At 41.8% G+C, this 13,386-nt stretch overlaps 1 protein-coding gene across 1 annotated transcript in view; it reads right to left on the bottom strand.

Moving 5' to 3' along the window:
- Positions 1-10,934, bottom strand: part of Xrn2 (5'-3' exoribonuclease 2) — a 64,725-nt gene extending 53,791 nt beyond the window's left edge. The window contains exon 1 of the mRNA XM_021183010.2: positions 10,737-10,934. Coding sequence (XP_021038669.1) covers positions 10,737-10,811 — 75 coding nt within the window. The 5' untranslated portion in view covers positions 10,812-10,934. The remainder of the gene's footprint in view (positions 1-10,736) is intronic.
- Between the last annotated feature and the right edge of the window lie 2,452 nt (positions 10,935-13,386).

Below are 13,386 nucleotides of genomic sequence, written 5' to 3'. Positions count from 1 at the left end.
AGGAATTGTCCTGAGTTTAAGGCTAACAGGCTATACAGTAAGTTCTAGAGTTAGAGTAATACCTCATCTCAAAAGAAAGTCTAAAAACAAAACAAAACAGCAAAACACAAGTTCCAAGAAAATGCTGTCCTCTCGCTACTTCCTTCTGTTGCACCTCTTGGTAGAAAGTCTTCTTCCTCTCTACCAACACTCACTTCCTAAAACCTCAATAATTTTTCAGAGCCCAGACTCAAATCAAACGTCACTAACTTCACAGTCCATCTGTAACATATCACTCCCCAAGCAATGAACTGTTTCCTTCCTGAACTTCTGAGGATTTTGCTTACACTCTTGTAAGATCATCATAGTTTTATGAATAGTTTGTCATTTCTACCTAATTACACTGTGAGTCCTTCAAAAAGTAGGGGTGTACTCTCAAAGGCTCTCAATCATACTTTTATAATGACAGTACTTTTGTCTTTTTCTTCCAGAACGTCAATGGAAGACATCTTGTGTTAACAAGACCCAATTTTTGTCTTACTAATAGTATGAGTCCTTAAACACATACAAAGAAACTGGGGGGGCGGAAGCACATTAAAAGCCCATCCATCATGTACATGCTAAATCACCGGTAATTTAAAAAAAAATTGTGCTAAAAGATAGCAGTCACCTATCCTGTGTGATTGTATGAAAGACCACATCCTGTATGATTATATGAAAAAAGTTATCATGGAGAAGTCTATAGAAATAAAAGGCAGATAAGGCTGTGTCAAGCTGAATGTGAAGAAAGGGGGAGAGAAATGAAAAGTGAGTATTAATGAGTGTCCACTGTTTTAGGTAGGAAGGAAATCTAAAATTATATAACAGTAATGATCACACAACTCTGCAAATACACTAAAAACTACTAACACCAATAGGCATAATGGTGCATGCCTTTGATCTCAACATGTGGGAGGCAGAGACAGGCAGATCTCTATTCATGTGAAGACAGACTGGTCTATGAAGTAAGTTTTCAGACAGTTAAGACTGCAGTGAAACTGTTTCAAAAGCAAATAACCCAAAACAGACAAAAGAAAAAAAAAAAAAACTGGTATTTTAGGCAAGTGAATTTCATGATATAGAATTTCTACCTCATGGGTAATGGGACATGAACATGATTAAAATAATTTTACATGTATGAAAATTATTATTAGTATGTGTACCTAGTATGCAAATAGGTTATACCTCATAAAGCTGTTTAAATAAAATTCAGAAGCTAACAGAGAGTACTGTGTATCCATGTACTGGACTGCCAGGCCAAGTAAGATCTAAAAAGCAACTGGATAGTTATGAACACACTATTGAACAAAAAATTTAAGAGGCAGAAAATACACATTAATTAGATATCGTTTAGGGCTGAATACATATGCAGCAAATGCACAGAGAATAGCAATGGAATAATGAGATAAACTATTTCAGAAAAGTGTTTACTCAGAGGGAAGGACAGGCATGAAAGCAAGCTTCAATGTGTATTGTAATTGACAGTGAGGGATATGGAAAGAAGAACCTTTAGACAGTTCTATAAAATATGCTGAATCAAGCAAGAGGGCTCAGAGTTCTTTCCAGGACAGTGTCTCCAAAAACAAACTGTACTGGCTAGTTTTGTGTCAACTTGACACAGTTGGAGTTACCACAGAGAAAGGAGCTTCAGTTGGGGAAATGCCTCCATGAGATCCAACTGTAAAGCATTTTCTCAATTAGTGATCAAGGGGGAAAAGCCCCATGTGGGTGGAACCATCTCTGGGCTGGTAGTCTTGGGTTCTATAAGAGAGCAGGCTGAGCAAGCCAGGAGAGGCAAGCCAGTAAGGAACACCCTCCATGGCCTCTGCATCAGCTCCTGCTTTCTGACCTGCTTGAGTTCCAGTCCTGACTTCCTTGGTGATGAACAACAGTACAGAAGTGTAAGCTGAATAAACCCTTTCCTCCCCAACTTGCTTCTTGGTCATGATGTTTGTGCAGGAACAGAAACCCTAACTAAGATACAAACAAACAATAAATATATGTATATATCTGCAATCCTTGGAAATGGTTCTAAGAACAAACAGTAACTTTACCATATTAAAAAAAAAAAAACATATACAAGGAAAGAGCAGAAAAGTCAAAGAAAGATTGAAATTAATCCAAATAAAAAATATAACAGAAGCTCTATGAACTCCAAAATACACACATCACAGTAAAACGCTGAAATATCAAAAAAAAAAAAAAAAAAAAAGATATGAGAATACACTGAAGAACAAAGGTGGTGGAGGAGGCAGTTCAGACAGGTTAGAGAGTTGGCTCAGCACTTAAGAGTACTTTTTGCATCCTGAACAATAAAAGAACACCCAGAGGTATCAGCATCCCTGATTTTAAGCCATACTCTATAACTATAGAAATAAAAGTGGCATGGTAATGGCATAAAAACAGACAGGTTGATCAATGGAATCAAATCAAATCAAAGATCCAGACATAAGTCCACACACCTATGAACATCTGATTTTTATAAAGAAGCTAGAATTACACAATGGAATCTTCAACAAATGGTGCTGATACATGTCTGCATGTAGAAAAATACAAATAGATCCATCTCTATTACTTGTACAAAACAAGTCCAAATAGATCAAAGACCCTACCATAAAACCAGACACACTGAACCTGATAGAGGAGAAAGTAGGGAATAGCCTTGAACACATTGGCATTGGCACTGGTACAAAAGACAACTTCCTGAACAGAACACCATTAACACAGGCACTAAGATCAACAATTACTAAATGGGACCTCATGAAACTGAAAAGCTTCTATGAAACAAAGGACACTAACACTTAGAAACACTTAGAAATGGCCAAGAAGCACTTGAAGAAATGTGTTACATCCTTAGCCACCAGGGAAATGCAGATCAAAACTCTGAGATTCCATCTTACAACAGTCAAAATGGCTAAGATCAAAAACACAAGTGACAGCACATGCCGGCCAGGATGTGGAGCAAAGGGAGCACTCCTTTATTATTGGTGGGAATATAATTGGTGGGTACAGCCACACTGAAAATAAATATGGTGATTTCTTAGAAAACTGGGAGTCAATCTACCTCTAGACCCAGCTATACCACTCCTGGGCATATTCCCAAAGGACATTCCATCCTACCACAAAGACACTTGCTCTTCATCTTCATCACACCTTTATTCATAAAAGCCAGAAACTGGAAATGACTTAGGTGTCCCTCAACTGAAGAATGGATAAAGTGTGGTACAATTACACAATGTGGGAGGGATAAGAAGGTGGGTACTAGGAGAAATGACTGGAATTGGAGTAGAGTGGCATTTGGAAGGTGAGGTAGAAACCTAATGCGATGGAAACTTCCTGGAATTTAGGAGAGTGACCCTAGTGAAGTCTCCTAGTAATGGGGGATACAGTGCCCAAATTGGCCTCTCTACTGTAACCAGGCAAGGCTCTCAGCAGGACTGGGACATCAACCTAGCCACAAAACCTTCGACCAACACACTATCCTGACTGCAAGACATGCTGGGGCAATAGTGACAGTGGCACAGAACTTGTGCAAGTGGCCAATCCATGACTGGTCCAACTTGGGGCCTATGCCATGAGAGGGAATCCAGACCTGACACTGCCTGGATGGCTAGGAACCAAAGCCAGGAGAGCCCAGAGACCCAGAATAGAACCAAACACACTGACCCAGAAAAGAAAAAAAAAAAAAAAAAAAAAAAAAAGTCAATAAAATAATAACTAATGATATTGTGCTATACTTATAGAGCCATACTTAGCCCAACTATCATCAGAGGGGCGTGAGAACAAATGCAGAGCCACACAGCCAAACACTAAGTGAAGCCAGGGAAACCCTACAGAAGAGGGGGTGGAAAGATGTAANAGGGAATCCAGACCTGACACTGCCTGGATGGCTAGGAACCAAAGCCAGGAGAGCCCAGAGACCCAGAATAGAACCAAACACACTGACCCAGAAAAAAAAAAAAAAAAAAAAAAAAAAGTCAATAAAATAATTCCTAATGATATTCTGCTATACTTATAGATCCGTACTTAGCCCAACTGTCATCAGAGGGGCGTGAGAACAAATGCAGAGCCACACAGCCAAACACTAAGTGAAGCCAGGGAAACCCTACAGAAGAGGGGGTGGAAAGATGTAAGAGTCAGGGACTCAAGGACACCATGAGAACATGGCCCACAGAATCAACTAAAGCAGAGCTCATAGGACCTCTAAATGGGTCTGAGCTAGGTCCTCTGTATATGCCTTATGGTTGCATAGCTGGATGTTCTTGTACAACTGGGGGAAATCTCTGACTTTTTTGCCTGTGCTTGGGGACCCCTTCCCTCCTACTGGTTTGCTTTATCCAGTCTTGCTGTGAGGGTTTGTGCCCAGTTATATATCTTATTAGGGTATTTTTGGCGGACATCCCTGGGAGGCCTTTTTCTTTTTTTCTGAAGGGAAACTGATCTGGGGAATTGAGGGTGGGAGGAAGGCAGGGGAGACTGGGAGGAATAAAGAGAGGAGAAACTGCAGACAGGATATAATATATGAGAATAAAAGTTGAAAAAAAAAATAAAGAGTGCTTGTTGCTTTTGTGGGGGACCCAGATTTGATTCCAAGAATCCAGCTCACAAGTTCTGTAACCCAATCCCAGTGAATCTGATGCCCTCTTCTGAACTACGAGCACCACACACATCCATGTAGGCAAACCACTCACACACGTAAAATAAGTCTAAAACTTTTAAATAATTTAATAGTAAATGTTTAGTAACTTTCTAGGGAACCTCAGTAAGACTAACATCTTACTGAGGATAGCATAAAAGTAGAAAGTGTTAACCAAGGAAAACTTTTATCTAGGAAAATTATCATTAAACAGTAAAGATGAAGTCCAGCAAGATAGATGGCTCAGAGGGGGGAAGCCCTTGCTACCAAGCCTAATGACTTGAGTTCAACCCCTGGAATCCACATGGTAGAAGGAACTGACCTTCATATGCATACCACGGCCACTTACCCACTGCCACCAAATAAATGTAATTTAAAACACATAGGCCAGTGAAATGGCTAATCCTGGTCACATGAATTCAATCCTCAAGAGGTCACATAAAGGTGGACAAAAGACCCAAAAAGTTGTCCTCTGGCCCCCAGGTACATGATCTCAGAACTTGGGAGGCAAGGGCAAGGCCAGTCTGGTTTACAGAATGAGTTCAAGGACATCAAGGGATATAAGAGAAACCCTGTCTTGAAAAACTGTAAGAACAAAACAAAACAAAGAACAACCTTGTCTAGCCTTTGGGCATTGAGTATATATATGGTGTATATACATAGACACAGGCAAACACTGATATACATGAAATAAAAACAAGCCTTAAAAAAAAAAAAAAAACCTCAAGTCAAACCAGACAATATGGTAAACATCTGTGTTCCAACAGTTGAAACAACAGGATCCTGAGAGTTTGAGGTTAGCTTTGCTTACATAGCTAGACTACGCAATAATGACGACAACGATAATAATAATAGTAATAAATAGCCAGTTAGCCTCGCCTAAAAAGTGAGCTTCCAGTTCGGTGGAAAATCCTCTCTTAAAAGAATATGGTGGAAAGTAAGAGAATAAGATATTCAGTCCTCCTATGTCCTCTTCATACACAAGCACAAGAACCACATACCCCTGTGCATGCACTGTGCATATAATCCCAAAATAAAAGATGATAAAACACTGAAGAAACTGATGCAGACACTAGATGATGAAACTCCCCCATGCTTTGTACCAGCCCAAAGGCAATCTACAGATTCCATGTAATCCCTATCAAAGTTGCAATGACATTCTCCACAGAAAGAAAAAATTCACATGGGAGTACAAAAAGCCAAAGCAATCCTGAGCGTAAAGAACAACACTAGAGATGTCACTACACTCCATCTCAAATTACACAACAGAGCCATGGTAATAAAATCAGCAAAGTTATGAACTACAAAAACAGATATGTAAAAAAGAAAAGAGGACCCAGAAATAAATAACAATAGCCATCATGGATTTGGCAAAAGTGCTAAAAAAATCCCAGTTTTTTCAAAACACAATGCTGCAGACTTGAGTATTTACATTCAAAAGAGCTCTATCTCTTGTTCATTACAACATAAATTCAAAATAGATCAAAGATTTTAAATATCAGACCAGAAACTATGCAACTACCAGAAGAAAATATATGGAAAACACTTTAAGATAAAAGCACAAGCAAGGACTCTAGTTGTCAAGGAAATTTCTAGGAAAAAAAGACAAATGAGAATCTGAAGAGATGGCTCAGTTGGTTGAGAGCACTTGTTGCTCTTCTAGAGGACCCAAGTTTGGGTCCCAGCACCAACATGGGTGGGTCACATTTGCCAGAAACTCCACATCTAGGGGGAACTCCAATGCTCTCTTGTGGCACTCTTACACAGACATGAATAAAAATAAATGAAAAAAAAAAAAAAAAGATTAACAAATGAGATACCATGAAACTAAGTCTCTGCATAAAAAAGCAAGCAACTGGTAGTGAGAGCATACAGAATGAAAACCATCCCTGACAGTTATTCATCTGAAACACACACACAATCTAATTAATAAGTGAAATAACCTTTTAAAAGATAAAGTTGCCAATAATATGAAAAATAATCCTTAGTTGTCAAGAAATACAAATCAAAACTACAATGAGGTTTCACCCCAGTGAAAATGATTATCATAAAGAAATCAAGCGTCATATGCTGGCAAAGATACTGGGGAGTGCTGACACACACACTGCTAGACAACAGCCATCATGAAAAAAGAAAAAAATAGAAAAAGGTAGAAAGATAGAATTAGCATATGCTATGATCTCGCTATTATACCACTCTAGAATATAGACTAAAAGGAATCCAAGCCAGCATAAAACAGAAATATCTGTACATTCATATTTATTGAGACTATAAACTGCCAGTGTACAGTTTATAAAAACAGCTTAAGAATTTCATGAACACTGAAGGAAGATGTGTGAATACATACACTGGAGTATTATTAAGCCACAGAGGTGATGAATATTATGCCATTTGCAGGAAAATGGATGGAACTGGAAATCATTATGCTAAACAACCAGACTGAGACAAATAATGTGTACATTCTGTGGTGATTTGAATATGGTTGGACCATATAGATGGCACTGTTAGGTGTGACCTTGTTGGAGGAAGTGTGTCACTGTACTGGCAGGCTTCGAGGGCTTCTAGTGCTTCTAGTGCTCAAGCTCCTCCCAATGTGGAAGAGACTCTCCTCCTGACTGCCTGGGGAAGAAAGACAGTCTCTTCCTGGCTGCCTTTGGATCAAGATGCACAACTCTCAGTTCCATGCACCATATCTGCCTGTAAGCTGCCATGCTTCCCACCATGATGATAATGGGCTGAGCCTCTCAAACTGTAAGCCAGCCCCAATTATATGTTTGCCTTTTTTAAGAGTTGCCTTGATTGTGCTCTCTCTTCACAGCAATAAAATTCAAACTAAGACAGTCTCTCACGAGGATTTTTGACTTCTGCCAAAATAAGGCAATGGGAAGGAGTAAAGAATAAAGTGTGCAACATATGCACATGAGAATAAGATAATGAAATTCATTATATATAATTATATATAGTACAGCAACACTATATTCAACAAACAAATGTATTTTAACTTTTAAAGCTGCGCATAGAAAATGACAATGTTTCAAAAATGAAAGATGGTTAATACATGAACCAATATCAACTAATCTCAAATTTTAACTATGTAACATAAAAGTCAATGAGCCAGGAAGAATAAATAGCATAGAGACCAAGCAGAAGGTGCTTCCTTAGAAGAAAGAACTGACTTCAAAGTTGTTCTGACCTCCAATACACATGCCAAGGCATGTCACTGTCCCTCCACTCCTGTCCTGGGAACTTGTGTCTGTGCACATACATACATACTTAAAAACTTTCAGCCCGGCGTGTTGGCACACACCTTTAATCCCAGCACTTGGGAGGCAGAGGCAGGCCTGGTCTACAAAGTGAGTTCCAGGACAGCCAGGGCTACACAGAGAAACCCTGTCTTGAAAAACCAAAAACCAAAAACAAAACAAAACAAAAAACAAACAAACAAAACCAAAACTTTCACCAGGTGGTGGTGCACACCTTTAGTCCTAGCGCTCAGTAGGTAGGGGCAGGTAGAACTCTTGAGATTGGAGACCAGGCCATCCTGGTCTATAGAGCAAGTTCCAGGAGAGAAACCCTATAGAAGAGAAAAAAGGGGAAGGGGAGAGTGTGAGCAAGAAAGCTCGCTCTCACCCATATTCTTCTAAACAACACTAACTGCCAGCTCCCACACAGAAAAAGTCAATGTAGAAAGGTTAGTTGACCTAGAAAAGAAAGATGTAAAAGAAGAGTGGATGGGGTCTAAATATATTATGTAAATGTGTGCAAATGGCACAATGAAAACACTGAAAATAACTAATACAAGCACGCAAAAAACTGATCAATTCTGAACAATGAAAGGGGAGGGTCATAAGTTAGGCACATGACCTTCCCAGTTTTCACACTGGTACTGACGTTAGCTGAATAGGTTATGAAAAATATTGAAAAATTTCAAAAGCTTGAAAAACAATTTTCCTTTCCTTAATAGGTACCTAACAACCTAATATCAATACAGTGCACAGAACAGTGTCTGATACATGGTAAATGCTACCAAAAACCTGGTTAAATAAATGTCACAAAAACTGGCAGGCCTAGGGGCCAGACCTTTAATCCCAGCACTTGGGAAATTAAAGACAATCAAATTTGGGGCCAACCAGAGCAACACAGTGAGACCTTGTCTTAAAAGAAAAGATCTGACTTTTCATCAACAATAACAGCTGGAAAGAGTGTTTCCAACATCTTCATGGGAAATGGTTTTCCAGCTTGGACTCATACTCATGGAGAAAATAAATTTTGGGACCTACAACAACAGAAAACTCAGATCACACAGTGGCATTTCCTAAAAAGTCAATTCAAACGTAAAAACCAAGGATAGCTTTAAGCCAAGAAAGATGAGCTATTTAGCGAAGAGTAATTCTCAGGAAGCACACTGAAAAAAGTGCCGTGAAGAAAACAGACAGAAAGACAACTCCAGGCGGGGAGTGGCCGTACACAGGCAATCCTAGCTTGCCTGTGTGTGAGGGCCTGGAGTTTGTGGTTATGTAGGGAGATCCTAGCTCCAAAGACAAAAATTAATACTTAAAAGAGGCGCAATGGACCAAAAAAAGAACTTGACGGAATGCCTAATGAAAGAATTTGGATGGGGAACGGTATAAAGTGTACCCAAACTAGGGGTGAAAGTAAGCGGGTAAGGGAGGAGCTAGCTCGAGTAAAAAGATAAGCAGCCTAAACTAAAAATCACAATTAAAAACAGTCAACAACACTGCTTCTATCGAAGCTTGCATGGTCAAAGGTTTGACAATCTTGAATGAGAACTAAAATGTACAGGGGAACCAAAAAGTTAAACAGCTTGGGGGGTGGGGGGTGGTGCGGGAAATAACATCAATCTTAGCAATCGAAATGATACTTTGTATAGGCGATAGACTTTTTGTTTATTTTGCAAGAGGGTCTCATTATGTAAGCCTTGGTTTGCTTTGAATTCTGTGTATATCTGGCTGACCTCCAAAACGCAAGCCTACCTCTCTCCCAAGTGCTGGGAGTAAAAGTATGTGCCACACCTTGGCCCGATATACGTTTAAACGAGTTCTCCGTTAAATTACAAAATTTACCGTCAGGTTTATGGATTAGCATTAGAAAAACAGGGGTGGTGGTGAATAAATAGCTAATTCCTCTTCTACCCAAAATTAGATAGACCTAAAACCGATAAATCAAACTTAACCATATTAAGAGACACAACCAAAACAGTTCAAAGTGTCTGTTACGAAAAAGTGGTTCTCCCTTTGGAAGACCCCCCCACCCACCCCCCAAGGAGAACACAATGTTTACAAAAGAAATAATGGTTCAGCTTAGCAATTTGTCTTTGGAGAACACAAAAATATACCAGGATTGTCACCAAAACAAAGCCTTTGGTTTCTTCTAAGACAGGAAATGAGAAAGTAAATAACTTCAGCGGGAGAAATAGGTTCTTGGAGAGAGGCGGTTCTAAAGCCGAAAGTGGGAGGGGACACATGTGCCCGGAACTTTTCCAATCCAGAAATTCTAACTTAGAGTACAAAGTCGAACTCGACAGAATTGTGCGAACGACAAAAGCAACACTCACGAATCGGAAGGACTAAAAGTCTGCCTGTAAACTAGCTAACTAACGGAGTCAGGAAGTGAAGCACAGCGAGCTGCCAGCCCTCCAGGGAGAAAGAGCCCGCGCACGCTTAACTGCAACAAATGGCCAGGCTCCGGTGGAAAACAAGTGATCCAGCCAACGGGAACTCCGGGCTCAAGACAGTGGACCAACCAGCGGTCCCTACCCTGCCAACCTTGCTGCCCGCTTTAGGGGGGCTGACTAGCCAGGGCGCCCTTTGGAGCTCAGTGAGCGGCGCAGAGGGAACAAAGCCGTGGGCGGAGCCTGGGGTGCCCCGCTTCGCAGGCGGGGGAGGAGCCGCCCAAGCCCCCAAAGCCCCCTACTCGCCCTCGCTCCGCCCAGACCGCCTCCGGAACCGCGAACCCGCGAAGCGGCCCGCGAGGCAGCTTGGAGCGGGCGCCCATCCCCGAGGGCCGCGGCCTAGACGTGCCGCGCCGGGTTCTCAGTCCGGCGTACTGGCCGCCACCTCACCTTCTCCTCCACGCAGTTGACAATGATGGACGGGTACTTGCGACTGAGCCAGCGGAAGAACGCCGGGACTCCCATGACCAGCGGGCAGCTCAAAACAGCAGCCGGGCCAGCGGGAGAGTGTAACCAACGAGACTAGCAGGAGCGGCAGGCGCGGGCACCAGCACTTCCTCCCACGTGCGTTCAGCGGCCGGAAGTTACGTCATACCACCACCGCGGGGGATGCAGGGAAAGGAGCTCCGTTAAGTGGGAGTTCATTTAGACTGCACAAGTGGAGGCCGGACTGGGCGAGCTGTAGACCTGGCTCGCCGCGTCCTCTGGTAAAGCTTTTGAGAGCCGACTCCTGGCGGATGCCTTCGCCCGCAATCCAGCCCAGAGCGCCGGCCACAATAGGCCGGCGGCCGCAAAGTCCTTGTGTGGCCGAGACTTTGGAAAGGCGTGGCCTATCTTCCTTTCTCACAATCAGTCTTGAACTGAATAGAAGCATCTACACTCTAGTTTCTATTTCCTGATTTCACTCATTTCTATGCTGCTGTGCCTGGCCGAACTATGAAAAAGCATCCTCAAGTGTTTTGCAATTTTTTAAAAAAAATTTGCTTTGCATAAGCAACTTTTTAAAAATATGTTTAAGATTTATTTTTTGGTACGCAATGTGTGTATATCTACATGTGGCTTTGTGAACGAGTGCTGGTACCTGTGGAGGCCAGAGGTTTCAGATCCCCGGGAGCTGGAGTTACAAACAGCTAAACTCAGCCTGCTGTGGCTGCCAGCAATCAAACTCTACTTTGGAAAAACAGAATGAACGCTTTACTACTGAGCCATCTCTCAGCCCAATGAGTCACTTTAAACAGTTGCAGAGTCTAGCCAAAATTTGGTGTTAAACAACCTTGTCACTATGCTCAGTCTATCAACATTTGCTAATATCACGTTCTAGCATTTATTGAGTACCTATGATGTGTTCAGGCAAGGAACTAAAGAATTGTCTTATTTAATCACCAGTTGAGCCTTCTGTGCTGGCTGGCTGTGTCATTCGGGTGACTCCAGTGTGAAAATATTCTCCAAACAGAAAAAGCAGTTTATTAGATCCAGTGCATGCAGCAGGCAGGAAAGTAAAAAGCCGAAAGGGGCTGGTTTTGAGGAAGCCTGTTTCTATGTGGGCAGTAACAGCCTGGCCTTGAGGCTGCGATTGCCTGAGTCAGGCACAGTGTAACAACTCCACCCATCCTGTGGTCTTGCTCTACTGTTATTTTGGGTTTTGGTTTTTTGTTTTTGTAACACATAACAGATAACAGGTTATCAAAGAGCTAAATTGTTTGCTTATTCATACTGCTTGTATTTCACTTTAACCAAGGATCATTTAATCCTCTGTTCTCAAACCTACATGATATTTGTATCCCTTCTTTTCTGGTGGCTTCAAATGTACCCTATCATATCCCCCATCCTATGTGCAGCATATGAAAGAAGTCTTGAAAGAGGAGGTATCTGTGCCCATTTGCTCAAGCTTGAAAGTCTCTTCCCTGAATCCCCCTAGGCCTGACAAATCACAGTCACAAAGGCTCACCTTAAGAGACCTCTGTAAAGTGTTTCTCTGCTACCTGTCAGGCAGTAAATGTTGCCCCTTCCTCAATGGTTTAATGATTTCATTTAAATGCTAATGTAACTTAAATGCTTAGAGAGGTAACTAGCCTATGTTTAGTTTAAGAATAGTGTATATATACATATGTGTGTGTGTGTACACATATGTACTGTGTGTGTGTTCAAGAATATTATTTGGAAATAGCCCCTTCTTAAGAATTTGGGTCCTCTGGGATGTGCTATGTTCTTATATGAACACAAATTCATAGGCAGTTGGATAGGAGCAGGCATCTTGCTACATTGAGCCCCTCCCCCAGAGTCCATCACAAGTGGTTTTGAACTTTGAAATGTAAAAAAGGCAAAGCTGCAGAAGATGATAAGCACTGAAACTTCCTAGTCTGGCAAAGAGGCACACACCAGTAATCCTAGCACTAAACTGGCTGAAGAGGCAGGAGAGTAGCCTGGGTCAAAAAACAAAGGAAACATACAGAAACATGCTACTCTACAGTGTTAGGCTGGAACCCCTGGTCATCCCTCTGCACAAGCTGGGAAACCCTATTTGCCCTCCTTCCCCACCTCTAGCCCCTGCCACTCAGAAAAAAATTCCCCCACCTGCTTGGAAAGAACTCCCAGCTAACAGGTCACCATGCCTTGTCTCCATGTTTCCCACAACCCACCCAAGAGTGCCTACCCAGAGACTCAGTTTTTGACCATATGTAGACACAATCCCAGCTCCTGGTTCACACCCTGAGCCCAAGACTCAGAAATGCCCCTGCTTCTACCCTAGCTGTTTGACTTCACTGACCTCCACCTATGAGACCAGTGAACCCACCTGAGAGCTGCTTCCTAATAAGCCTGCCTTTAACTACTTTGCATGTGGTCTAATCTGGCCCATAACTGCATCACTGAGGGAGAGAAAAAAAGCCTATCATCCAACAACAGGTCTAAGTCTGGTTCCAGGGGGTTTGGGGCTAAAAAACCTCTCTTCTTGTAATGTGATTGATAGGTGTGGTTTGTATGAGATGTCCCCCATAGTCTCAGGCATTTGAATGCTTGGTCCCCAGTTGGTGGCCATTTT

The sequence above is a fragment of the Mus caroli genome, chromosome 2, assembly GCF_900094665.2.
Source record: "Mus caroli chromosome 2, CAROLI_EIJ_v1.1, whole genome shotgun sequence".
NCBI lineage: Eukaryota > Metazoa > Chordata > Mammalia > Rodentia > Muridae > Mus > Mus caroli.
The sequence above is the reverse complement of the archived record's forward strand: the minus strand, read 5'-3'. Positions and strand labels throughout refer to the sequence as shown.